Below are 27078 nucleotides of genomic sequence, written 5' to 3'. Positions count from 1 at the left end.
TACCTGATGGGACATGTTTCTGCCAGTTTTCCAGCAACAATGAAGACTTAGCCATCACTGAAATAAGCAGTCTCTTCTTTTTATATTTTCTTCTTCTGGAGGAACAATTTCTTCTGCTTTGTGAACTTATTTCTTACCATGTTCTGCCTAGCTTGAATGCCCCTCCCCATACCATGCTGGGCACTTCCCATTCCTTGAGATGAGGGTAGTTTATCATCCTAGTGAACAGTGTGCCATTTCTCCGCCCTGCAATTAGTTTTTCCTCTCCCTGAGCTCACTGGTTAGAACAGAGACTGACAGGCAGAGGAAGGCAGCCTCGGATGGGGGTAGGAATGGGCAGGGGAGGGGATCACTCCAGCGGAACATCTGGGTTTGCACTCAATCCTTGCTCTGCCTTGGGCAAGTGAGTTCACCTCTGTGCCTCAGATTCATTATACGTGGCCTGGGGCTCTGCGAAATAATAGCACCTGCCTCGTGGAGTTGCTGTGTGGATTCTCTGAGTTTATACACACACAGTGCTTAGGCCGCTGCCTGGAACATAGTGCTGTATGAGTATCAGCTATTAGCATTACTTTAAAAAGTTGCTAAGTGCTCTTCCCTTCACCTCCTTGCAACTAAAGGCAGTGATATTTGTGCCGACCCTACTGAGGACTGGTGCTGAGGTTGAGACTGGGTGGTTGGCACTGTTGCCCCTAAAATGTTTTCCCATCTGTCACTGTGTGTTAGAGAAACACATCCTGATTGTTACCCTCACGGCAAGTTTAACGGTGGTCTGTTTTTTTATCCCTCTACTCACACCCTTCCACCTGTTGTAACTGTTCACCTACTGTTGGCCTCTCCTGGCTGGCAATGACCTCTTCACCTCCACGTACTCTGGCTTTCATCTTTACATCTCCATCATTTCCCATCTCAGAGAACACTGTTGCTGTTCACCTAGCTGCTCAAACTGCCTTCTTCTCCCCAAGACCAACAACTTCCCACATGGTCTCCAGGTACAGTATGTTCTACCCGCTAAATTCATTCTCTTGAAGAGATGGAGAGCACTCCCCCCCACCCCAGCTGCAAAATGCAGTTTACTAAGTCATTCTGTTACGTACAACTGTTAAGGCACTTCCTGTTGCCCTTAGGATGAAGTACAGCCCTTCACAATCTAGCCTCTGCCCAACTGTCTCGGCTCATCCTGAGCCATCCCCCCTCAGACCTACCACGCAGCGCCAGACTCCTTTTAGTTTCTCAAACTGCATGTGCTCTCTGCTGCCTTTGAACCCACACAGATGTAGTGTCCTGCCTCTTAGCCTCGCTGTACTGGCTTCACATCTCAGCTTACAAGCCATTTCAAGCAAAAGGTGCTTTCTGACTGTCCTCCATCGTACCTTTCTGGTCACCACTACATACTATTTGAACTGTCTGCCTTCCCAGTGTGTCAGAAATTCCACGCAGGCCCAAAATACATGGTTTTGCTCACTGCTGAATCCCAGCTTGATCAGTGGCTGAACTTAAAAGAGAGAAGTAATACACTCCCACTACGTTTGTGGTCTCTCTTGTATCATAGACCACCTCCCCGTCCCATCTCCTCTTGCCAGACGCCCCTCCCCGCAGAACCAATGCTTCATCCCTTCAGGAGCTCCCACCCACATGATACACTCTTTTCGGTCTAGGGTTTCTGCAAACACCTTCTGGAAGGATCACACCTCTCACTACTGCCTTCATAGGAAAATTTTTTTTATTATTTAGAAATGCAGTTATATACATAGAACAATTAAAATTAAATTAAACTTTGTACAAATATTAAAATACTATCTTCACACCCACTGCAATGTACAGGATACCAAAAAATATATATATAAAATAAAGCAAATCCAAACTGATTGAGTGACATCCTGCACAGAGTCAATGACACACGTGTCATTTTAAACCATTACATATGAGTACCATTCTGCAGAGGATTCCATAGTGGTGCGATAAGCAGCAGCCAGGGCAGGGTGTGTGGGCTGCCACGCAACCGGTGTCCCTCTCTCCTCCCTGCTTGGCAATCCAAGTGCTGAGCCCCTGCAGTGCTCCCAGCTAGCTCTGCCTGGCAGAGGGCTCCACCCTGGGGTTTTCATTAAAAATTCTACTAAGTTTTCAACTGGAGATGAAGAGTTGCTTCCCAGCAAAGCGGAGCCTGCTGCCTTTCCAGGGGACCAGCTACTCTACCACTCAGTCCACACATCTGCCAAGCAAAATTCAGAGCCCCCCAGTGCACAACAGTAATGACTGTCCCTGTGCTGAGACCCAGGAGCTCCAGCAGGCCCCACGAGACAAGCTCCCAGCCTCACGGTCCTCAGCAAGCACATCTGGAATTAAGCTGTAAAGCCTATGTAACAAGTCCCTTCTGGGCCTTTTATTCTCTTTAAGGAGGAAAAAGAAAAGGCAAGGATGTAGAAATGTTTGCAGCATATTCCACTCTCTATGTAAGGGTGCTCCCTGGCAATGGAAGTGACACAGTTATGTGGGAAGCAGGTGGTTGAGAGCTCAGCCGGGACTGGAAGGGGAAAGGCTGAGGGCCATGGATCCCTGTGCCACTACTCATGAAGCAGGAAAAGTCTACCTTTGTCTGTCTTGCCATCCAGCTTCTCCATAGAACTTTGAAGCTGGCGGGGGGCGGGGCGCGGTGGGGACGCGGGGAAGAGGGCAAGATGCACGAGGAAGACCACTTTAGTTTAAATTGTTTGCAAACGGAGTGTTAGTAGAATATACATCGAAATGCCTTATAAAACCAAAAGAACTCACAAAATGGCCAGGACTCAGCCCATTTCACAGTTCACACCCAGTGAAATGGGAACAGCATACAAAATTCAGAAATGGCAAAAGATAGAGCCTATCTAGTAAACTAAGGCATTGAAAGGGACGGCAATTTTAAGTTATTTTTACCATATACTGGCCCTTGAAAGTTGCTGGAATGTGACCGCAAGTCACCAGGATATAACACCTGCATCCAGTCAGCTCACATGTGCAAAAAAACACCTTCTTAAAGTCCTTTGGTGCTGACCATTCTCCTGGACAAGCCCTCTGCTGGGCTCCCCCGGAGGGGAGCCCAGGCAAGCCAGACCATGTGCAGTTTTCCCCCTGCTCCAGGCTCCTCTAGCAGTCTCCTTCCTGACAGCCTGCCACCCGACAGGGCCATTGTCTCTCAGCCAGGCCCCACCTCAAGGCAGCTGTGGTGTCCCTAATCTCTTGCAAGGGACAAAGCCCAAAAGCCCTAGAAACAGCAGCACGTGGCTGATGGCTAAGAAACTGCTTCAGGGAAGAGAACCAACTGCTGGAAGAAGCCATCATAGATGTCAGCAGCAATGCAAGGCCTGGCTCCTGCACCCACAGGCCCAGGGGCCTCGGGGAGGTAGGCCTCATCAAAGCCAGTGACAAGGGAGGTGGGGGAGGGGAGGGGAGGTTCCCATTTATCCTGGCTTCTTTCCTTCCTACCAGGTAGGGAAGTATGGGCTCATAATCTCCAGGATGGTGCTAAGGGTAGGTGAGGTGAAAGAAGGCTTTTCATTTTTTCAAGGGCCAAGCCAGTCACCTATGTGGCTGAATAAACCCAAAATAAAAAGTGCAATCTCAGGGGGAAAAAAACCCAGAGTAATGACATAAGAAAGGATAAGATCTTCCATTTTTAAAGTATTCAAAAGTTCAGGTTTTGGAAGATTGGGAAATGCGAGCGGCAGGCAGACTTTGGACCCTCTCTACTTGCCCTGCTTTCTTCTTCGGAGGAAGACTAGGGTTCCCATGAGCGAGGCAGCTGAGGGTTGTGGGGACCCCCGCCTCCAGACAGGCCTAGTGCCAGCCAACTGCTGGCAGGCACATCTCTGGAAACAGTTTCTCCTGAGGCCAAGGACAGGCTCCTGGTCCATTTCATCTTCCTCTGCGTTCTCATTCTAGCACCTTTGCCAACCTGTTCCCAATCGAACCACGCTGGCCTGGGTTTTGGGCACAGCATGCGAGGGCTCCAGGGTGAAGGGGAGAGACGCGGGAGTGGCCAACAGGCACAGCAAGCACTGCCCCTACCTGAGAGGAAGGAAGACTACAAGTGGTGGCAAGAGGCCTGGGAATGAGCGGGTAGTAAAGTGCGTGTGTGAGAGCGGAGGCAGGAGGCTGAGAGATAGCCACTCCCCTCGTCTTCGAGGCCACCCACAGCTGGAGCTACCCTGTGGGGTCAGGGACTGAAAACAGACTGGGCTCTTTATTATTTTTACCACCCCACACAGAGAGGCTCGGGGGAGGCGCAGAGGTGCAGCACAGGGTCAGCTTTGAAGCTTCCCAGCCCTAGTGCTTCAAAACAAAACAAAAACAAGCATTCCTTAATGCCACGGCTTTTGAAGATGGCAGCAGCCCGGGGAGCTCTACGACCCCAGCCTCATCAGCATCCAACACATGGCTGAGGGAGAGGCCCCAGAAGAATCATCTGGAGCGCTGAGCCCACTCCTTCAACACTAGGGCCCTGAAGCCAGGCTGCTTCACAACCATTCACCCACCGCAGGCCAACAAGGCAGGGGTGTATGCGGACGGTCTCTCCGTCCCTCCCCCAGGGTGCAGGGAAGCCCAGGGAGTGGCTGCCAGCTGTGCAGGGGTGCAGGGGGTGGGGGCGGGAGTAGGAAAAGCAGCAGTGCAGCAAGCAGCAGGACGCTTCCTGGCACAGTTACTAAGGCACGTGACTGTGGTGAGGAGGACCCTCAGGACCAGGGCTGGAGCTGCCTGCAGCTGCCTGGGGACTCGGCCTATGACTCTGAGGCTCCCTTCCATCACCAAGAACCCAAAATGGGGCAACTTGCCCCAACTGCCAGTGACCAGATGGGCATTCTGTGGCATCTCAGCAACTCTCCTGTCCCAGGGATGATTCACCTCAGGCCTCTGTGGGCAGCAAGGAAGCCAGAGCTGCCTAGGACCAAACCCAAAAGGCAGCATGCAACTTCCTCTTACACTCCGGGGAAACAGAAAAACCGAGGCCAGGAAAGCGGATGCTGGAAGTAGAAAGTGAGAACTTGCAGATCAGGAAGACAATCATTAATGATCACCTTCCTTCCTTCCCTTGGGATCTTCTGGATGCTTCCTGGAAACTCAACCGAGAGGGGCCAGGAGCCGGCACCTCCGAGCTAGGAACGGGTGCTGGGATGGCTTTGGCATGGTTTTCCACGTCCTCCATTCTCAGCCAAGGAAATGTGGCACTGGTGTCAACCAAGGGCAGGCGCAGGGACCCACATTCTCGCCCCACTTAGAGGCACTCTTGGATCTGCTCCTGCTAAGTAAGGACAGCAATGCCAGCCCTCAAAGGAAATAGGCCAGACCCAAGCCCAGCCCTAGGGGGCAGGGGCAGCAGTGCAGCCACTACAGCTTGTAGGACAGGAACAAGCCTGTGTGACAGGGAAAGTGGACGAGGTGGGGGGAAGGCACAAGTAAACTCCAGCCGCCAAAGAGCTGGCTGGAGGGGACCCAGAGGGCTCAAGGAAAGGAAGGGTTCAATCCAGCACATTCACATATGTCCCCGACATAGATGGGGAGGCAGCGCTAGGCAAAAAGCCAGCTCCTCCAGCTGTCCAGCAGGCAGATGGCGAGAATCTTCCTTGAGTTTCCAGCGAGGTGGGCCTGCAGGCCCTCAGAGATACAGAAATACACAGATACACAGGTGGCAGCTCAGGTATCCGGGTAGGGTGGCTGGAGTACAGGGTGCTCAAACCCACAGGGAGAGGGAGGAAGGACAGAGAGGACCATCGCAGAGGAGAGAGGCTAGTGGCAGACCTCATGCTTCTTTCAACAGTGGGATATCTGCAGGAAGAGAAGGAAGGAAAGAAAAGTGGTTACCCCATGTGGCTCTGCAGTACACCTGATCCCACTGCAGGCATACCCATGCAGCCCCTGTTTAAAGAAACAAAATGCCCTACTCATACACTTCTGGATAGTCTCGCCTCTTTTAGGCCTTCCTTGCTCATTTCTCCCTCTGCCTGTGTGATAAAATCTGAATCTTCAGTCAGGTATTCAAACCCCTTCTGGTCCCAGCAGCTTGAACCCTCCTCTTGACCTCAACCCTGCTGGTCTAATTACTTCTTTTTCTGTCTTTGATCTCATCCTATGAGGCTCCTGAGCCCTGCTTAAGTCCCACCTCCTCCTTAAAGACATCTTCCAGCTGTGTGATACCGAACAACTCACTTCCCCTCTCTGGGTTTCAGTCTTTCTTATGTCAATGGGGTTAGACTGATGCCTCGAGGTCCTGACTTCCTACAGGACTGCGAGCCCCAGACAGCTCAGGCATGGCTTGCAACAAACCTGATAACCTATGTCATGTGTTTTCTAAACCATTCATTCTGACATGGACCCTACAATTCTTGGTTCCATTATTTCTTGAGTATAGGCCCCATCTTCCCAACTGACTGACAATCCATTCAGGCCGAGAGCATGTTTCATATTTCTTTCTATCAACCCTGAAAGCTAATCCAGCACCAGGTACAAGATGGGTTCTCAAAAATGCTGTTCCATACATGGAACAAAGCAAGGGAGCAAGGAGGAGAGAAGAGTAGGCACCATCTTGGCTCCTCAGGAAGTGTAAGGGCTGAGGATTTGTACTTGGACATGGGTCACTATGTGTAGACACACAATATGTACAGTTGGGTGCCCATGAGGTCACTGGCTTCTACCTTTAAACCTAGGTCAACTATTTAATGGCTGCTTCCTAGTTCTATATCTTACCAAGAAAAAAGAAGCCATGTTGTCGAGAATCAGGAAACTCCTAACCATGACCTGCATTCAAGAATTTCCAACTTCTTTGATTTCAGATATTCTAAACTTAGACAGTAGCTGTGCCCAGGACCCCCAGGAGGCATCAAATTTTCTCAAAGGCTCTTTTACGGGGGCTTGGTAAATGCAGAAGTCCTCAGTGTCAAAAGGGAAACGTCTAGGTTTAGTCTGCATCCTGAACCGCATTGGGATTTCATATAAAGACATTTTTTTAAAGTGACAGAGTCAATCCCAAGGTTCAACACTCTAGGCTCTGGCAAAACCAGAGGGGTCAGGACGTGGCAATTTCATTGTATGGCTGGTTTGCCACAAAGAACCTGGAGTCATCTGGGAGGCAGCATAGCACTGTGGGGTTATAAATACAGGCTTTGGAGCCAGACACATCTGGCTTCAAATCCCAGCTCAGCCACTTACCAATGGGCAAGTGACTCACCCTCTCTGAGCCTCAGTCTCCTCAACTGCAAAATGGAAATGGTGATGATATCTACTTCTCAGGATCACTGTGAGGTTTAACTGAGACAGTGCAAGAAAACCAACTAGCAGAGGACCTGACATACTCCTATTTAAAATGAAGCAGCGGAATGCTCTGGAACAGAGACAGGCATGTTTTCTCTGTAATATGACCCCACACCTCCTTGTCATTTCTGTCCTTGCAGGAACATAAAAATTACAACAAAAGGAGAGACTCCACTCCCACCTCCAACCAGCGGTCTCCCCTTTGATTTAGCACAGCCCTGGGCCACAAATAGTCTCAGAGACTCCAAACCATAAAAATTCACAGACAACAATGAAAAGTCTCCTGATACAGAGCCCAAAGCCTGACCTGGAGCTCTGAGGGTGAAATCCTACTTTGTAGGCTAATCCCCTAGTATTATCTTTCTTTGCCCCCAAATACACCAATTATTAGAGAGGCTCACATTCCTTCCTCACTCTCAGCAAGGACCCTGAGCAGCTAATAATTCAGGATCAGTGCAGACTACCTACCATCTGTGTAGTCCTCCGACGTTAGGGATAAAAGGCTTTGTATGTCACTGTTCTCTGAGTCTGGGGCTTCTTTGTGTGCCAGTCGACTGTTCCCTGAACCGGCCACCCAGGAAGAGGTGGTTGCCTGATGCACCATCACAGTCTCTGAGCCCCGAGAGCCCCAGGCTTCACACAGTCCAGACTGGCCTGGGGCCTCCTCCTCTCCACCTGCAGAGGAGCCAGCTCCCTGGTCCTGCAGCTGCTGCTCCCTTGGCCCGTTCCTCCCACTGGGCCCAGACCCTTCTGACAGCACAATCTGCACTCTGGGGTCAGCAGGCGGCACACAGTGACCAGAACTGCCATACACAGCCTCTTCATATGATGGTAATGCAACCTGGACCCCATCCACCATGATGGAGACCTGGTCCCCAGATACCCCCTGGTCACGCCTGCAACGGAGGAAGAAAAGACAAAGGAAGAATTAAAATACACAAATAAATACCATAATACCAAGACCACCAGCCATTTTTGGGCACTTGCTATGAGCCAGGCACAGCACTAAGTGCTTTATACATTTCATCCCACTGAATCCTCCTTTGAGCCTTTGCAGGTGCAAGAAGGAAGATAAGGCTCAGAGAAGCTAAGTAACTTGCCCAGTCCCACAGCTGGTAAGGGACGAAGCAGGACGTGAATCAATTTCCACCTGCGTCCAGAGACTGGGTACAAAGGCATCTAGCCCTTAGACCTGGGCAAAAAAACTAGGAAGCTGGTGACCTGACATAAAGCCATCCATTCAGCATAGCTAGGGTAAGAAAGTGAGAGAATGATGGTTGTTCATATTTGTCAATATACCATTGCCTGTACACTTTAAATGGGTACAATGTACAGTATGTGAATTACATTTCTATAAAGTTGTTTAAAAAAACAGGAGAGGGAAAAGCAGCACTGTGGTCTTGAAATGGGACTCTGGACTTGAAATCTGAAAAATGTTCTTGTTTTGATTCAGCCACTTTGCTTGCCTTTTATTTTATTTTTTAACTTTGTAAGAATTATATATGAATTATAACATAAGTATTAGAAAAAACACATAGAAAAATGTATGCTCACTGATTTATCCCAAAGATAACACAGGTGTATAACCCTACCTAGGTCAAGAAATAGAACACTGCTGGGGCCGGCCCTGTGGCTGAGTGGTTAAGTTCACGTGCTCCACTTTGGCGGCCCAGGGTTTCATGGGTTCAGATCCTGGGCACAGACATGGCACTGCTCATCAAGCCATGCTGGGGCAGCGTCCCACATAGCAGAACTAGAGGGACCTACAACTAGAATATACAGCTATGTACTGGGGGCTTTGGGGAGAAGGAGGAAAAAAAGAACACCACTGGCAGACAGTCCTTGTACCTGTGCCTATCACTTCCTATTTCCTCACCACTGAAAGTAACCACAATCCTAGCTTTCATGAAAATCATTCCTTTGCTTTTTATTTTCATAGTTTGACTGCCTAAATACGAATCCTTCAACAACACAGTTTAGTTTTGCATATTTTGGATCTTCATATGAATGGAATGTACAATAAATGTGTGTATGTATATGTGTGTTTGGCTTTTTACTCAACATTATGTTTGTGAGATTTATTCATGCAAATACCTTTTTTGGGATCACTTTTGTAATACACACACACTTTTTTTTCTGAACCATTTTGAAAGTAAGTTATTTCTTGCTAATAAGATATCATTTAACACACACCTCCCAAGAACCTCCTCTCCAATATAACTACAACATTATGACATCCTGGAAATTTAACATTGGTCTAATACTGTAATACAAATTTTCCCAACTACTCAAAAATATATCCATTTCAGCTGCTGTCATGTTTGATTTCATCCAGGATCCAATTACAGATCATACACTGCATTTAGTTGTTCTTTCTCTTTCATTTCCTTTAATCTAGAACAATCCACTATAGTTTCCGTTCATGACATTTTTTTGTAGAGTCCAGGCCAGCTGTCTCCCAGAAGGTCCCATAACCTGGACTTGTCTAATTGTTTCCTCGGGATTAGATTCAGATCAATTTTTTCCCAGAACACTACATTTTGCCTAGAATACCACAACATCATTTGTGACGCTGCATCACCCTCAGTGCATCACATGAGACACATAAGGTCTACAGCTGGACCATATTATTACTGCTAGACTGTTATTACCGGTTCTCAATTTCCTCATCTGTACTTGCAGATAAAATCTGTGCTACTCAATTCAAATGGCATACACAAGGTGGCACTCATAAAAGTGCTCAGAGGTTTTTGGAAGGAAGGGAAACGATGGCAAGCTGGCGTCCAAGGCAGTGAGCATGCTGGCATGTGTTTAATTTTTGGTATTCAAAAATTTTTTTGTTTAAAAAGTAATACATTTACATAGTACAATTTTTCTTTTTGATTTTATTTTTTTCCTTTTTCTCCCCAAAGCCCCCTGGTACATAGCTGTATATTCTTAGTTGTGCGTCCTTCTAGTTGTGGCATGTGGGATGCCGCCTCAACATGGCCCGATGAGCGGTGGCATGTCCGCGCCCAGGATCCAAAGCAGTGAAACCCTGGGCCGCCGAAGCAGAGCACACGAACTTAACCACTTGGCCACGGGGCCGGCCCCCATAGTACAGAATTTAAACAAGGTCTATGATGAAAACCAAATCTCCCTCCCACTCAAGTCAGGCAAAATCAGCCAGTTACTTTTAACACACTTACTAGTTAACTACAAGGGGGGAAAAAACTCCCTAAGTTGCATGAAATGACCAACAGATCAGCTTGACTTTATATGGAAAAGCTGATTCTTTCAAGTAAACAGTTGTCTCCAAATCCTCTTTATTTTACTAATTGTCTAACAACCTTTAAAAATAGCTGCTACCCCCTCCCTCAAACAAAACAAAATAAAAAGAGAAATTACATGCAGTACACAGAGGTTAAACTTAGCCTGGTAAATTCCAAACCAGGACCATTGTATTTAATGCACTTTAGTGTGTTCCTTCGTGCCTGTGAGTGAGAATAGTGACTGATGAAGGGCTGTGAAAGAATATAAACTCTCCTCCTAAAAGGGAAGGAGGAACTGCCAGGACAAGCCAAGCAACTGTGGAGGCCACGACAGCCTGGGAAAGAAGTCCATGCTAGGGGATCCACTCAGGGTCAGCGCCCCACCCTTTGCCACCTGTCTCCTCAGCCTTACCCACCCAGTCTGGGATGATCTGTGGCTAATGCACTCAACTGGAAAAAGGAAAGTGACAAAGGCGGGCAGGAAAACCACTTCCTCTGCTTCTAGCATGGTGCAGCACACTGGTTGCCAATCCTCACTGTACATTAGAACCACCTGGGGAGCTTTTCAAAAAACTCTAACGCCAGGCTCCTACCACAAACCAAACAAACCAGACTGTCTGGGAATTGAGGCCCAGGTATTGGTATTTGCTTTTAACTCCCCACAGGTGCCTCTATGTGCAGCCAGGACTGGGAACCGGGGGGACAAAGGCAGTGACTCGCAAACATGAGCCTTATTCAGAGTCAGCTGGAAGGCCTGTGAAATCATGTTGCCGGCTTCAGCCCCAGAGTTTCTCATTCTGTTGGTCTGGGATGGGGCCTGAAAATTTGTATTCCTAATAAGTTCCCAGGTGATTCTGACGCTGCTAGAACCACACTTTGAGAACCACTGATGTAGGGGAATTGACAAGGCTCTGGAGTTGGACAGATTTGGGTTTGAACCTCGGCTCTGTCATCATCTAGAGGGATGACCTTGAGTGAATGACTTAACCTCTCTGAGCCTCAGTTTCCTTATCTGCAACGTTCCTGTGAGGATTAAGAGAATGTATGCAAAGCAACAAGCGGAGTGCCAGGCCTATCCAGAAGTTTAACACACGGCAAGGTCCTCCTCTTTCCCTGAGCACACACAGACCAGCAGAGGCACCATCAGCACCCCTCTGACAGCCAAAGGCCAGGCCCCCATAGTGACTCCTGCCTCTCACCATCCCCGGGACTCACCTACTGTGATGGAAAGACTTCAGCTTTGGTTGCAGCAGCACAAACAGCACGACAAGGAGGAGAATGAGCGCCACAGAGCTGGCAGTGGAAGCCACTATGGAGAGCGTGGGGACACCGAGTGACGTGTGGGCATCTTTATCTACAGAAACAAACCATCATCAGAAATTTTTGTACCCAGATGTGAGCCTCTACAGCTGATCTTAACAAAGGCCCCCTGCATGGCACCAGGCAGAGAACATGCCATGGCCAGGGCCATTCTAGGAGTTAACAGAGCAGAGCAGCTTTTACACACAAGCAAAGGGGCCATTTCCCTATCCTGTCCCTGAGTCTAAAGTTCCCTTCACTTCGGACCTTTGAGGATCATCTAACATAAACTCACTTACCTCTAGAGATCAGGTTACCTTTATAAACCACTTCTGATCCTGTCCTCAATAGCAGGTTGGTAGACACCAACCATTTAAATGGACACATCATTCCACCATCTTAAGTCTCAACCCTGTTTTTCCCCATATGGCAGAAAATTTATAAGAACTGGGCTGTAATAACCCACTGTTCCAAGCCTGTAGCTTTAGTTGTAAATCTCAGGCCGGCTGCCACCCGTCTCTGGGGTGTCACGGTCTTGAAGCCTCAGTATAAAGCCCAAAGATGACTATATGACACACACTTTCCTGCAGGCAGTTGGATTTTCCTGTCATGCACAACAGGAGGAGGCAGGAGGGGGAGGGATCCTCTGTCCAGCTGGACTGTAGCTTCATAACAAAACAGTCCATTTCCAGTCAAGGAAAAATAATATAAAAGAGACACTACAGAAGGTGTTAGCATTGTGCTCATGTGTTAGCAAACACGGTCAAAGGTTACCAGCACTTGGCTAGGCAAACGAGATCCTGAGCATCAAAGGGACTTTACATGGCAGAATAGATGCCTCAGTAAAGAGACTGAGCCCCTCAGTGGCTCAGCTGAAATGCGGTGGGACATGCACCAGCAACCCCAAAGGTCTCTCATAAAGACACAAAATCCCAAAGGAAGGGAGGCTGCAGGACATCACGGGGGCTACACTGACCCAGAGCACAGGGTGCCCCAGAAGAAGCTGGCACGACTTCCTGTGAATTCAAGGAAAGCAGAACCCCAGCAGCACCCCTTTCTCATCTGCCAAACTGACCCTCGTTGAGATGGCAGCTAATCTCCATGGCTGGTTTCCATTCTCCATTCTTACACGTCAGGTATTTGTAATCACCCTTCAACATGTAGCCTTCAGCACACAGGTACTCGATGACACTGCCTGCGTTCAAGGGGTCTCTGCAGGGCCGGGGGTGACAGATGTAGCCACCATTCTCTGGTTCCGGGGGCAGGGAACACACTGCAAAGACAGAGAGAGAGTAAAATAGGAGGGGCACTAAGGGATGACTGTTTGGAAGGCTGGGTTGGGAGAGAAGACACACTGGCAGGACGCCCCACGAACCGCAACTTTCCAAAAGCAACTTTCCAAAAGCCCTACGAAAGCAAGGAAAATAAAAGTTTCCAAAGGACATCTGATTTTGCTGACAAATACCCTGCCCCTAGCCTGACTATCACAAGGGCATCAGTAGGAGAATAAGAACTGTTTCTTTTTCTCACTTCCTCTAACAAACCTGCAGTCTCTGGCTGTCCAAGATAAGGGGCTCTCCCATTCAAAGGACCGCCCACCACTCTCTCATGCAGAGGTGCCCTTACAGCCTCTCACCACTTCCCTTCAACCTACAAACTGCTATTAAGCAAGCTGACTGCCAGCCAGGCTGGGGGGTGGATACCAAGTTGAAAGAGAGATGATGGCTTCCTGCTCTCAAGCTGCTTATTACTGAGAAGGGGAGAAAAGACTCCATTTTTAAAGAGCTGTTAACAAAACAAAGCTGGGGTAGGTGCCACAGGGACCCAGAGGAGAGGTCTGGGCAGCTTCTCTGACACGAGTACAGGAGCCCAAATAAGCCCCCTCAGTCCCCTCTAAGGACATGTCTTCGCCAGACTCTTCCCACACCACCACTTCGCCCAAAGTCTTGAACAGAGGGACACATACGCACCACACTCCCTCTGGTGCCTCTTGAAACTTTAGCCAAGCAGTTCAAAGAGCTGGCTAGCCAGATTTCCAAAGAAACCTCAGTGAACTGTTTACCCTTCACACTTTCCCTCTTTTGTTTGCGGCAGCAAGCCTGCGACAGATCCCCCTGGCTCTCCTTGGACTGTGTCTAATCAGTTCATTTCCTCGACATAATTAATGCTGAGCACCCCACGGCAGCTCCTGAAAGCAAGCAGCACCCACTCACAGGTCCAATGGGCTGGGAATGGGTCTCAGGGGAAGAGGTGCTGATTCTAAAGCCACTCCTGCCTTGCTGCGTATTTCTGCCCAGAAAGCCCACATCTGCATAGAATCTTTGAGCGGGACCCTGGAGATCACATAGCCCTCATTTTATAAGTGAAAAAAGTGAGGTCTACAAAGAAGTGACTTGCAGTTCAGTTTCATTTCAGTTCAACTAATACTGACTGATTACTGTGTAGGGATCATTGTGCTATGCTCTAAAAAATGATAAGCACTTCAAGAACTTGTAGCCAAATAGGTATATGACAAATAAGTACACACATATTTTAAAAGTCATTTTCTTTATGGCTTCTGGGTTTTGTGTCTTGTTTAAGGGCACTTTCCCTACTCTGAGGTTATAAACATCTCTCCAATATCTTCTTCTAATGTTTTATTGATTGGGTCTTTGTGATGTAAATAATACTTTTACCGAAAAAAAAAATCATAGGATATATATACACACATGGTGTAAAACTCCAAAAGTAAGAAGGGTTTATAGGGAAAAGTAAGCCCTTCTCCTGTCTCCTAGTCACTCAGTTCCTCCCTCCAAGGCACTGCACTGGTTTCTTCTGTATTCTTCCAAAGATATTCTATAGACAAACTTACTCTAATACAAGTCTAGGACTGTGATTAGTGCCGTAAGAGAGGGAACTCAAAACGGGAAGAACAAGTCTTGTGGGGGGAGGCCAGGAAAGGCTCCTGGAGGAAGCATTTCAAACAGGGCTTTATTTCATCAGGAAAGGAGGTGGTAGTTTGCAGTAAATGCACTGAAGTAGGAAAATGCAGGTTAAGCCCAGAGAACATCAAGGAGACCAGGTTAACTGGGTTGCATAATGTAATAAAAAAAATTTGCCTCCCCCTCGCCAAATAATAATGTGAAGAGCAATGAAACCATCTTGTAGCTGGCCTTGAATGAAACAGGTGGTGTTTATACTGCATTCAAAGGAAAAGGGGAGACCTGAAGGGTTTTGAGAAAGGCAGAATTGCAAGAGGAGCAGAATTGGATATAAGACCGACAGAGGTGGAGAGAACCTTGAGAGTATGTCAACAGTACAGCGTAGTATGGTAAAATGAACTGTACAAAGTTCTTTTATGTTTATCTATGAAGATCATACAAAGGAAACTAGTTAGAGTATATCAGCTTCAGCATGGCAAAGAGGCTGCCCCAGGTCCAAGGAAGGAAATAAGGAGGACTTAGACAGAAAAGTAAAAAAAATAAAAATAAAAAAATAAAGGGGCTGGCCCCGTGGCCGAGTGGTTAAGTTCCCGCGCTGCGCTGCAGGCAGCCCAGTGTTTTGTTGGTTCGAATCCTGGGCGCGGACATGGCACTGCTCATCAGACCACGCTGAGGCAGCGTCCCACATGCCACAACTAGAAGAACCCACAACGAAGAATATACAACTATGTACCGGGGGGCTTTGGGGAGAAAAAGGAAATAATAAAATCTTTAAAAATAAATAAATAAATAAAATTAAATTTAAAAAAGCAAGGTCATTTTAAGACGCCAAGAATACAAGGGAAAAAAATGGCCCTCTTGCCCAGTCAAAGCGCAGAGTGAGAGAGTCTTGGCAAAGGACAGGTGTTTGAGTGGACCCTCTCAGTGAGGCCTGGGGATAACAAAAAAAGGGAAGAGCATCAGGAGGCGCAAATAAATCATCCAACAGCTTCCGGAAGCCACTGTTCTGGGCAAGAGGCTGACTTAATCTGTGCATCAGGCTCGCTCTCTGGCAACCCGAGGTCCACAGAGGGAGTTTCAAGCTCTGCTCTCAACCCCAAAAAGACAATGAACTCATCTGATTTGGCAAAGCTGCATGATTTTAAAAAGAGAAGGAGAAAGGCAGAAGATAGAAATTTTACAGAAAAAAAAAGTCAATTCTCCTTAGCTTCCTTCTCTGCTTTCCATTATCTCTCACAGCCACTTAGGCCTCCAGTGAGCATAGGAAGCAGCAAGGTAATTTTTCGGGGTGTCCAGCAGAGCGCCTGGCACACGGCAGTCACTCAGTGAAAGACCATCCAACCAGCTGGTGAGGGTGTGGACGGAAGAGAAGCAGAATGATCTGGCTGAGACTTCCTCCTGAGAGTCACCGCAGCCTAAAACCTCAGCAGAAGCGTAAGAACCCTCAATCAGCCCTTCTAAATGCGTTTTGCTTTTGTTGTTTTGGGCACCAGGCTTTCAGGAGGAAGAAGCAAATTAGAAACAAAACAGACTTTTTAAATAAAATTCACTAACAAGCAAATCAAAACAGGCTCCAGGAAAGGCACAGGGTCAGAGTGTTCAGTATAACAAGCTGAACAAATACTTAATTGAACCCCTTCAAAACAAGGTGTAGGGAGTGTGAAAATCAGCTTGAGGACAGGAAACACATTTAAAAACCAAGTGCATTTTAAAAAGACAACAAAAGAGGTTTCTGGCTGAGGTCAGTTATCAATAAAACACTACACTCCCAAACACAGTGACAGAAGGCTTAGGAAACTGTGTCAGTGTTCACTCACAGGTTTGAAATAATGTAGATTCAGACTAAAACCAGCAGCATTTAGAACACAACTGGGCACAGAGAAACAGGTGTTTAATAAAGGTGGTGAAAGAAAGGACAGCCAGAAAAAAGCTTTCCTGGGAATTCAGGGGAGAAGAAAGAGGTTCCCTCAAACTCAGCACACCAACACAGCAGTTCTATTCATCAGGGACACCACGGAGGCAGTACTGTAGATGTCCTGATTTGGTGGTAATTCTATCAAACAATTAGAGCGTGCCTCTTCACACAAGATGCCCTAGGAGGGCCATAAAAGTAAACGTGACAGGACTATGCCCTCAAAAAACTTGCAGTCTAGAAAAGGACACAGACATGCACACAGCCAACTCTAATGTCAATCAAAGAAGCAAGTGTTCAAAGGTGAGTTTTTCTATTTGCCTGGGGTGTCCTGGGCAGAGATGTCCTATTCACCTGAGCACTGTAGGAAACCAGAGGAAGGTGAGAGCCTGGGGCAAAGAAGCGAAATGGGAGCAAAAACAGAAGGAGGGGGCTGGCCCGGTGGTGCAGCGGTTAAGTTCCCACATTCTGCTTCTTGACGGCCCAGGGTTCACTGGTTCAGATTCCGGGTGCTGACATGGTACCACTTGGCAAAAGCCATGTTGTGGTAGGTGTCCCACGTATAAACTAGAGGAAGATAGGCATGGATGTTAGCTCAAAGCCAGTCTTCCTCAGCAAAAAGAGGAGGTTTGGCAGTAGTTAGCTCAGGGCTAATCTTCCTCAAAAAAAAAAAAATGAGGGAAGGAAAGGATGGATGGAAATCACATATTTAGCACAGCACTGTCCAACAGAAATATAATGTGGCCACAGAGGTTAAAAAAAGTAAAAGGAATATGTGAAAATAATTTTAATATTTTATTTAACCTAATATATGCAAAACACATTATTGATTACATCTCAACATGTAATCAATATAAACATTTATTGAGATATTCTATATTCTTTTTTTCACAGTAAGTCTTCACACTTAACAGCACATCCCAAGTCAGACTAACCAGATTTCAAGTTCTCAACAGTCACATGGGGCTAGTGGCCATTGTATTAGAGGGTACAGATGCTCAGTGGAGAAGTCTATGTCTGAGAGTCAGAGGATGAGTCTGGGGATCTGAGGACAGTGGGAAGGGTTCAGAACCATACCACAGGGCATGAGATAGAAGGATAAACAGCAGGTGTGGGAAGAAGCTAGCACTGAGAGTCCCTTCAGGTTGTTTTAAAAAGCACTGTTTAGGGGCTGGCCCCGTGGCCGAGTGGTTAAGTTATCACGCTCAGCTGCAGGCGGCCCAGTGTTTCGTTGGTTCGTAATCCTGGACGCGGACGTGGCACTGCTCATCAAACCACGCTGAGGCAGCATCCCACATGCCACAACTAGAAGGACCCACAACGAAGAATATACAACTATGTATCGGGGGGCTTTGGGGAGAAAAAGGAAAAAAAATAAAATCTTAAAAAAAAAAAAAAAGCAGCACTGTTTATGTGCTTGTTCCCAAAACCTTTCTTGATTTATGACGGTCTAATCTCTACTTCTAGCCCTCAATGGTTTATTTGGAGCAGAGAGAGCCATAGAAAAAACAAGGTGAAAACAGAGAAAAAAATGTGTTCAAATATGCAGATTTTGGGGGAGGATATAAGACAAGGAAATAATAATTACTGCAGACAGCGTATTATATGTGTCAGGCACTCTTCTGAGCTCTTTCCCATTTTACAGATAACAATAATGAGGCTTAGCTGAGTTGGGTACTTTGCCCCAAATCACACATTTGTAAATGTTGCAGTTCATTCTACAGGCACGCACTCTGGCTCCTAAGCAGTAGGCTTGACTACTAAGTTAATCCAGGCCTAGTGAGGAGGGCAGAGCGCCAGCTTCCATTCCATGACTCACCCCTGGATATGCTAAGCCCTAGAGCTTTCGGAACATCTAGCCGCTCTGTATGTGAAAGGAAAAGTCATACTACAGAGTGAACAGCCTGGTTCAAAGGAGAGGGGATTCTCCTCAAGAAAACCTCCCAAGAAAGTTGGGACTAGGCATTCCAGACAGATGCAAAAAGATGGGGATCATATCCGACTACAGTCAAAAGGTTTCTTCTGAGGCCTCCTTTAAAGATCTCAGTAATAACAGCTCATATTTATTGACCATCTACTATATGCCATGCACGGGTCTAAGCATTTTACATGTGTAACTCATTTAAGCTTCACAAAAACCCTGTAAGGAACATATTATAACATTACACAGAGTAGCAAATTGAGTGAAAGAAGTTAAGAAACTTGCTCAAGGTCACCCAGCAGGGTAAGGGGCAGTCAGGATTTGAATCAGGAAGGCTGGCTTCCCAGTCCATGGCACAGGGCAGTAAAAGAGGGTCTCCAAGTCTAGTTTCTCCTCTCGTACCCACATCCTGGAAAGGAGCCAGAGAGAAGGGAGCCCAGAGACAATCTGGGCATTGCGTGTGAAGAGTGGTCTCTCTATGCCTCAGTTTCAGTACATGAAGGCACTGAACCAAATGATCTCTTCTGACATTTGCAGATCTGTCTGAAGTTGAGTGGGTGGCTGGCCTCACCACCTACCCGAGGTTCCTCCATAAAAGTCCTACAGCCACCATGGTTTTGAATTGAGCACAGCTGTGGGAGCCTTAAGGCAAAGCATCCAGTCTGTGCAGAAGTTCCTGCATCAGTGAGGGCAGACTCCTGCCTCAAGCATGTGGTGGGAGCAGGGAAACAGGCAGGAAGAGTTCAATTATTCAAGATACCCAAAGGGCTGCTTCTGTCCATGGCTTTCCCCCTTCCTGACCCCCTACTCAAGTAGTCAGAAGTCTAAAACAGGCTGCAGTGAGAGGGAAGAGACGATTTCTCATGCCATTTGCAACCTTCCTCTCCTCTAAGACAAACCTTCCCAGCAGGCAGACAGGAAGCCTATTGTCTAGCCAGGATCCCTTTTCTCATGAGAACTTCCCACATACTGGGGCAGGGCCAGCCTGCGGTAGCTCAGGCCTTTCCTAGGGTGTGGCCCTGGAGCTGTTGGGGGTGAGGGGTTGGGGGAGGGGAGAAGGGTGGATAGACAAGAGAGGGAGAAACCATCCATGCCTTAGACTGCCCCTACCACTCTTCTCAGGCCCTGACCGCCATGTTCCTAAGAGAGGTCTAGCCCAAGCCCTGCTCCAGGAGATTGGCAACTCACAAGTGGGTCTGGCTTCAGAGCCTGTCCATCTTGTTTTAGGTCTGGGTCCCTCCTCCGCCCCACCTCACAGAAGGGGAGAAATGCCAGCCAGCAGCTTCAGAGCAAACAAGAAGGAGGAACATTTTTTTTTGTTGCACCCTGCCACAAACATGAAAACTCTTGTCACCTGGAAGCAGACACCAAAGCCCTTAGTCATTCTGAAACAAGTACTGTTTCTCTCCTCTGCCTGGAAACCCTGACCTGGAAACAGGTCAGCTGGAACCCCACCCATCTTTCAAGATTCAGTTCCAAGGTCACCTGCTCCAGGAAACCGTCCTAAAGAAAACTGCCAGGGAGAATGAAGTAGCACAGGGTGGAGCTTACCAGCATGGGCCTAGAATGAGAGCCCTGAGGTTGTGTACTGCTCTGACAGTTACCCACTGTGGGGGGTTGGGCAGATCTTCCTATTCCTCAGTTCCCTCACTGTAAAATGGGGATTTTACAGCAATCCTGTACAGATTAATCACAACTATGCAGGTAAAGTACCTGGTATTGGGGTCTGTCACATACTAAGTGTTTAATCAACAGTAGCTTTATTGTTCCTCCTCTGTTCCCTAACACCTTCAGTCCTCTCTATTAAGTGACCACTGTAATGTAGTTTCTGCAATTATTTTCTCACAGGTCAGTCTTTTCCCTATCTTTCCACTAACCCCACCCACCCACCCAAACAGTGGGGCAAGCATCTGTTCTGCTCATTTTTATATCCCTAGCTCTTGGCATAGAATCTGGCAGATAGTAGATGCTTAGTAGAAAGCTGACTTGACTTGCAAAATCCACGCCACCCCCCCCCCCGCCGCCGCCATTTCAAGACACTGTCTTGTTTTAACTACAAAGGGCCACATGGTTTCTGATTTGAGATGAGTTGAGAACAGACTAGAACAAAGAGAATCCCTCCATATGGTACATTTCATGTTCTCTAAATTGGTATGTAACTGTGAAAATATACTCCCTACCTACCAGGAACAGGGCCAGAAGGGGTCAGAGCATGGTCTTGGAGATCAGACAGATGAATCTGGGTTCGACTCAGAGGCCCACTCTGCAGACTTGTCAACTGCCTGAACTCTTCGGAGCCTTACTCCTTAACAGCCAAACTCACCTCCATGAAGTTTGAGAGGACTGATAAAACTGTGTACCTGAAAGAATCTTGCATCATGCCTGGCACATATCAGGCACTGATAGATTTTTTAATATTTATTTTCACATAGCAAACTAAACCCTTACCTCTGGTTTTTAGAGTGAGTTAGGGCAAAGGCTTTGGCAAAGAAAACAGAAAGGATTGTTTCAGAAATTTCTAGGTATCTGAGAGAGGACAGGCAGAGAAGAGAGCAGGATGAGCACCTTGGGGCATCTTTCTCTGCTTTCCCCTTGCTCCAGCTCAGTAATACACCAGCCCCTTTCCCCACTTCCTTCTCAGCAGAACAGCCTGAGCTGCTCTTGACTGACAAATGGCCTCCATGGCCTGTTACCCTTTCACTTCCTCTTGTTCTCGCAGCTCAGGGACCCAAGGGAACAGGATGCCAGCTGAGGCTGCGCCCTCCACTTCCCCACCCACTGTTATGACTGCTAAAAGAAGGATGGGCATGAGGACCACTCTCTTTCATCCTACTGCTCCAGGCCTGGGCCACTCAGTGTCTACAGCCTCCCACCCAGTGCAGTGACCTACAGAGCAGAGCCCACAGTTGTCCCCCATCCCTAATCCCAGGGTGATGGGATGACAGCAGAGCCAGGGAACCAGACCATTCCATGTACATTAATAAATGTTACTGTGTTCCCCTTGAGAGTGGTAATTAAAGGGTTAAGAGAAAGCAGATGATTATTTCTTCCTCAGCAGCAATTGCTACTTCATGGTCTCAACGCCTTCACCCTATCATCTAACTAAGCTGCACATGTGTTTGGTCTCCCCTCAAAATTCCCCAGGAGCATGGAGTCTAGTCCTCTGGAGGAAGGCCCCAGGCAGCTGCTTAAGGCACTGTCCAACCTCAGAAGGGTAACTGATGAGCGGGTGATAATTAACTTAGGAGTCTGGCTTGGAGTTTAAAGCAAGGTTGGACTCTTGAGTACAAAGGTGAGAGTTGTGGTTTCATTTCAACTCATTGATCTAATGGTAACTCCTAATGATGAGTCCAGTGCCAAGCACACACAGCAGGCCTTCCAGAAACACAAATTTAAACAACATAAATTGAATGATCTCTGTCGCTCAACAAGGTAGAAATGAGGAAAAGAACATGTATCAACAGGCACTTAGACTTGGCACCTTAAACGTGTCAGCCTAGGGCCGGCCCCATGGCGGAGTGGTTACGGTCGCGCGCTCTGCTTCAGCAGCCCAGGGTTTCGCCAGTTCGGATCTTGGGCGCGGACATGACACTACTCATCAGGCCACAGTTGAGGCACTGCTCACAGAGGCCACAACTAGAAGGACCCACAACTAAAATACACAACTGTATACTGGGGGGATTTGGGGAGAAAAAGCAGGGAAAAAAAAAGTTGTCATCCTGTTTAATTCTCCCACTCTATGAGGAAGGTGGTATTATAATACTCAGTTTGCTCAGATGAAGAAACTGAAGCTTGGCAAAATTTAGTAACGGCCTGAGGTTACAGGGCTACGAAGTATTAAGAGTCCGGATGCAAACGCTGGTTTGCTGTTCTCTCTATTGTAGGGAAGCTCCTTGATTACAGATGCCACTGGAAAAATTTACCCCAAGACCTACAGAAGTATAACATGGGGGTGGGGTACTTCTGACAAGAGTTACAGCAATTCCTGTTTGGAGAAGAATGTGGACTGGTGAGTTTACTTGTGCCCAGAGGACTTGGCTCATATCTCAAGTGGGCCCAAATCTTTCCAGAGAAATGGGGGAAAAAGGCAAGACAGTTTCCTGCACTAATCTCTGAGCACTACTAACAATGGAGCTATTTAAGGATCACAGACACCAAAGCTGCAAGTGGGAGAAGGTATGGAGGCATTTTCGGCTAAGAACGCAAGTCTTACAAGAAGGATATGTGAAAGGAAGGTTGTCATTAAACGCAGAATGGGGATGCAGCCTAGAATTAGACAGAGGGCTGCTTTTCTGCCCAGCTGCCCAGAACATACATGGTCACTGGAGCATCTCTGACAAAGCCCAAAATAAACAGCCTCTGTCAGTACCACCAGTGAGTCAGGCGGCATTTTGCTTCTCCCAGGTGCTCAACAGGCTACTGCTACTCACAGAGGCCTACACAACTGCAAAGAATGAAAGGAAATACTTGGTAAACTCAGACAGTGGCAGAAACCTGAGAAGGCTGAGGTGATGGCCTAAAACCAGCAAAACACCATAGTTCTTTGAAAAACATTCACCAGTAATTGAGGCGTAAAGGTCTGAATGGTCTTTTCTAAAGAAAGATGTGATTGGGTCTCCTTATGACAAGACAAGGTGGAAGTACCAGACCATAAGTCTAAGGCATGCCACGAAGTGAGCCCTGTACATTCCCTGGGGGCTTGTGTCAGGCCTAACCTACCACAAGACAGAGACTACAGAAAAGAAAAGGTTTAGGGGTTTTTTTTGGGGGGGAGGGCACGGATGAAGCTGCCAAGGCAACAAGTCTGCCTTTATCATCTCTGAACCAACAAGTATAAGGAACACTGTGACAAATGAGCATGGGTAGATAGAGTCAAAAGTTACAAAACTCAATAATCTGGATGTTCTTCCTCCTCCATCTTGTGGGGGATGGGATTCTCTTTTTGAAACTTTTCATCTTAAACCACCCTGTCTCCCGTGGCCACCACAGGAAAAACAGCTTGTCACGCCTTCCTCGTTTCCTTTGCACCTCCTAGAAGGGAATTTATTACCCTGAGCTGATCAAGGACAGTGAGGACTCAAACTCATCCAAGTTTTTTTTGTTCTTCCCTACTTTCAACATTTGGGCCTTTCTAAAGTTCTAGACCAGATGGGCCCATGGAGGTCAATCAACGGGTTGCATGCCAGAGTATTCCTAGCAGATCCCTTTCCTCCTCCCAGGCAGAAAGGAAGACAGAGAGAAAGCCTCTCACCTCCTACGGATCCTTCCCACATGCTTTTTTTCTGAGGAAGCCATACTTAAACCTCTGTAAAGAACTTTAAAAACAACAGGAATCCACTCAAACCCACTGTGAGGTCCAAAGCAGGGCACCTGGCCCTCAAGGTGCTTTCCTACACATCTGAGACTTGCCTCCCCTTTGATGTCAGCCTGCGCATTTATCAGCCTGGCTCCAGCATGTTGTTGGGATTCCTTGATCATTAAACAGAGCAACCTCAAAACAGATTAGTGAAGTGTGGGCCTAGACCAGGTCAGAGTCAGGGTAGTCTCAACTATGCTTCATCTGTCACACTGAGGCCACGCTCCTGTCGCCTCCTCTGGCCTCTCTTGGTCTTTGGACCCTTGACTCTGGCAATTCACCTCAACTGACCAGTATGAGATTCCTGGTCAGAAGATGCTGCCTACTGAAGCCTCACCCATTCTGTGTGTTAGTAGATAACTATGTCCAAATGCCACAAAGGTGAACAGAAGATACCCTTTAACCGTTTGTCTTCAAAGAATGCGTTTGATAATTTTCACCCAGAAGAAAGTAAAAAGCATTTACCAGTGTTGATTCTTATTCTCTCTGGATTTCACTTTCCTAATAGGAATTTCCCAGAGTTCATATAAGGACTACATTTATCCATTCATTCTTTCAACAAGTGTTTATTAAGTACCAAAGCACTGTCACAGATAATGGGGGAAGGAGGGTGGAAAGATGAAAAAGATATTATAGACCCTATTCTCTGGGAGCTTACTGTTCAATAAGTAACCATAATAGACACACGTTAGAAATCAATATGGCCTACAACAGGAGGTTCTGAAGAAGGATTAATCCAAGGAGGAAGAGATCAGAAAGGATGGAAGAAATGGTATTAGAACTCCAACTTTAGAGAAAGTGGGACTGTGACTATGGAATAAAGGATTGTGACTATGGGATTGTGGCTGGGATAAAGGAAGGTGGGAAGAAGACATGAGGGGAGATGGGGGCGGAGCAAAGGCAAAGAAGTAAGAAGAGATAGTATGCATTTGGAAAGCAGCAAGTGATTCCAGGTTTAACAGTAGATAGCGATAGCTGGAAATTTAGAAAATCAGGCTGGCGCCAGAATGGGGAGGGCCCAGAATAAGAAGGCCAAGGAATGAAAAATCTCGGGTTCCTCTTCCATAAAATGAGATTTTAAGGACCCTTTCAGTCCTAAAATGCAAAGTCATGTTAGTAACAATAAAATGAAAGTCTGTTTTATAGTAATAATCCAGCTGAAGGAGCCAGCCATATAAATCTGCCTGCCTACTCTGGAAACTATTTTTCAATGGAGCTGGGTGTGTGCTGGTGTGGTAGAGTGGGGACAAGAGAAGGACAGGTGGAAAACCATGTGAGTTTTCCAGTGCAGATTCATCATGATTCCTAAGTTTGCCTCGATGAGGGGGGTCAGAAAAGAACTGAAGCAGAGAAAAGGAATACAAAGATATCTTGTGGTCGATTTCTTTCCCAGGGTTCTCTCACATGGCAGCAGATGGTCTATGCCTGGAGGACTGGATCTCAGAAAGCAGATGCTCCTAGGTCCTGGTTCTAACAGCTGGGGTCACAGGACCTCCATGCACAAGCTGAATGCTAGAAATCAATGGGTTGCATTGTGCCTGCATGCATGAGCTCTCACGTCCAGGCTCATGCCCTCTGCCTGCCCGTAGCGGAGGACTGGGGAAAATAACACTACACACTTTGAAAGACTGTACTTGCAAATTAATGGAAAGATAAAGTATTATAAAGTCCAATTTTATTTAAATTACCTTGACTTTGCTAGGAAACTACTGAGATGCTAATTATTTGAAAGATAAAGGACTTGCTCATAAGGTCAAGGAGAGGTGGCAGAGGGGCAGATTATAATCACGAAAATCATGAACTGCCTCTGGTCCTCCTCTTCCTCCTGCCCAATGCAAAGAGGAGTCTGGCTCCACCATACCAACCAAAAAGCAGGCTAGATGTTTCATGTACTAGAAAAGGGAATAAAAATCCATAAAACGATGTGTGTGTACACAGAGGAGTATAAGTGTATGATTACATAATTAGGCACATTAAAGTATTTAGACTGATGAGACTAAAAGCCCCTACTCAAAGGCATTCCACCAAAGTTGAAAGGGGAAAAAGAAAATAGAAAATAAAGCATCTAATTGCAATCTTCCACAAAGCCAGACATCCCCAGCTGGTGCCACAGCTGAATTCTCTTAATTAACATGTTGTAATGGCAAGCATGAAAGACACTGTATGCTTGTCAACTCGATGCCGTGGCCAGCCAGGCATGGGAGAAGCCTGCAACACTGCTATAATTAAAGATATTTTTCTCTTTCTATTATAATGGTACTGTGGTGTGGGATGTTGGTTATTTTTCCTTAAAAACTTAGCTGCTTAAAGCACATACATACAACAACTCTATATCCACAAAGTTAGGGAATGAGACTGAAGAATATGAAAAAGTTCACAGTCTAGAAGCTGGTTTATGTTTTGGTGGTTTTCTCTTATCTCCCCAAACTTGGGGCTTTACAAGTTAGAGAAGGCTAGTAATGTTTGAGCAGCCTACACTTTTAAACAGAAGCCCACCTGATAACTTAAAATCACAGGTTAAACGTGTCTAAATGGAAGAAAGATGACAGAAATTAGCATATAAATGAGTACAATGCATGTGGAAAGTCATTAATACATGAAGAGAGTAGGTCCATATGGAATGTATTCCGAAGGACAGACTCTCACAGCTCTGGAAGGGTCTTGCACACTTACAAAGTGGGCTTTGTTTTTACATAAGTCTTAGTCACACCAGAATCTGGTTATAGGTAGTCACTCCACGTCTCTGAAAATGCCCTCCAAGGTCAAACAATAGGTTTACATATTATAAGGAAGTCATGTTGTCAGAAAGCCAAACAAGATCATAAAATGTCTAATTATACTCTGCCTTTTAGATCCAATCTTGGACAATATAATTTGGGCATTTTACATATTATTCTTTAACTCTGTTTTTTTGTCTTCACAACTGAGCAGCGCTATTGACTTACAGTCAGCAAGTATTCAACTGACACTAATGATTCCCCAGTTCTGGCATGCTCAATTTCACAATCATTTCCTCAATTATATCAACTTTAGAAGACCTACCCCTTTTATAACTACCATCAGCAACGTCATTTTTCTTTTCTTTTTTTAAAGATTGGCACCTAGGCTAACAACTGTTGCCAATCTTCCTTTTTTTT

General features: G+C 46.7%; 1 protein-coding gene across 2 annotated transcripts in view; it reads right to left on the bottom strand.

The window, feature by feature from the left end:
• Positions 1–1705: 1705 nt before the first annotated feature.
• Positions 1706–27078, bottom strand: part of SUSD6 (sushi domain containing 6) — a 93878-nt gene continuing 68505 nt past the window's right edge. For both annotated transcript variants that reach the window (XM_070594172.1, XM_070594173.1), the window contains exons 3-6: positions 12907–13104; positions 11748–11886; positions 7750–8177; positions 1706–5799 (exon numbers count right to left, since the gene is read on the bottom strand). In XM_070594172.1, the coding sequence (XP_070450273.1) occupies positions 5774–5799; positions 7750–8177; positions 11748–11886; positions 12907–13104 (791 nt within the window). In that variant the 3' untranslated portion in view covers positions 1706–5773. The remainder of the gene's footprint in view (positions 5800–7749; positions 8178–11747; positions 11887–12906; positions 13105–27078) is intronic.

The sequence above is a fragment of the Equus przewalskii genome, chromosome 25 (genome assembly GCF_037783145.1).
Source record: "Equus przewalskii isolate Varuska chromosome 25, EquPr2, whole genome shotgun sequence".
Taxonomy (NCBI): Eukaryota; Metazoa; Chordata; class Mammalia; order Perissodactyla; family Equidae; genus Equus; species Equus przewalskii.
This window is presented reverse-complemented; position numbering and strand designations above follow the sequence as displayed.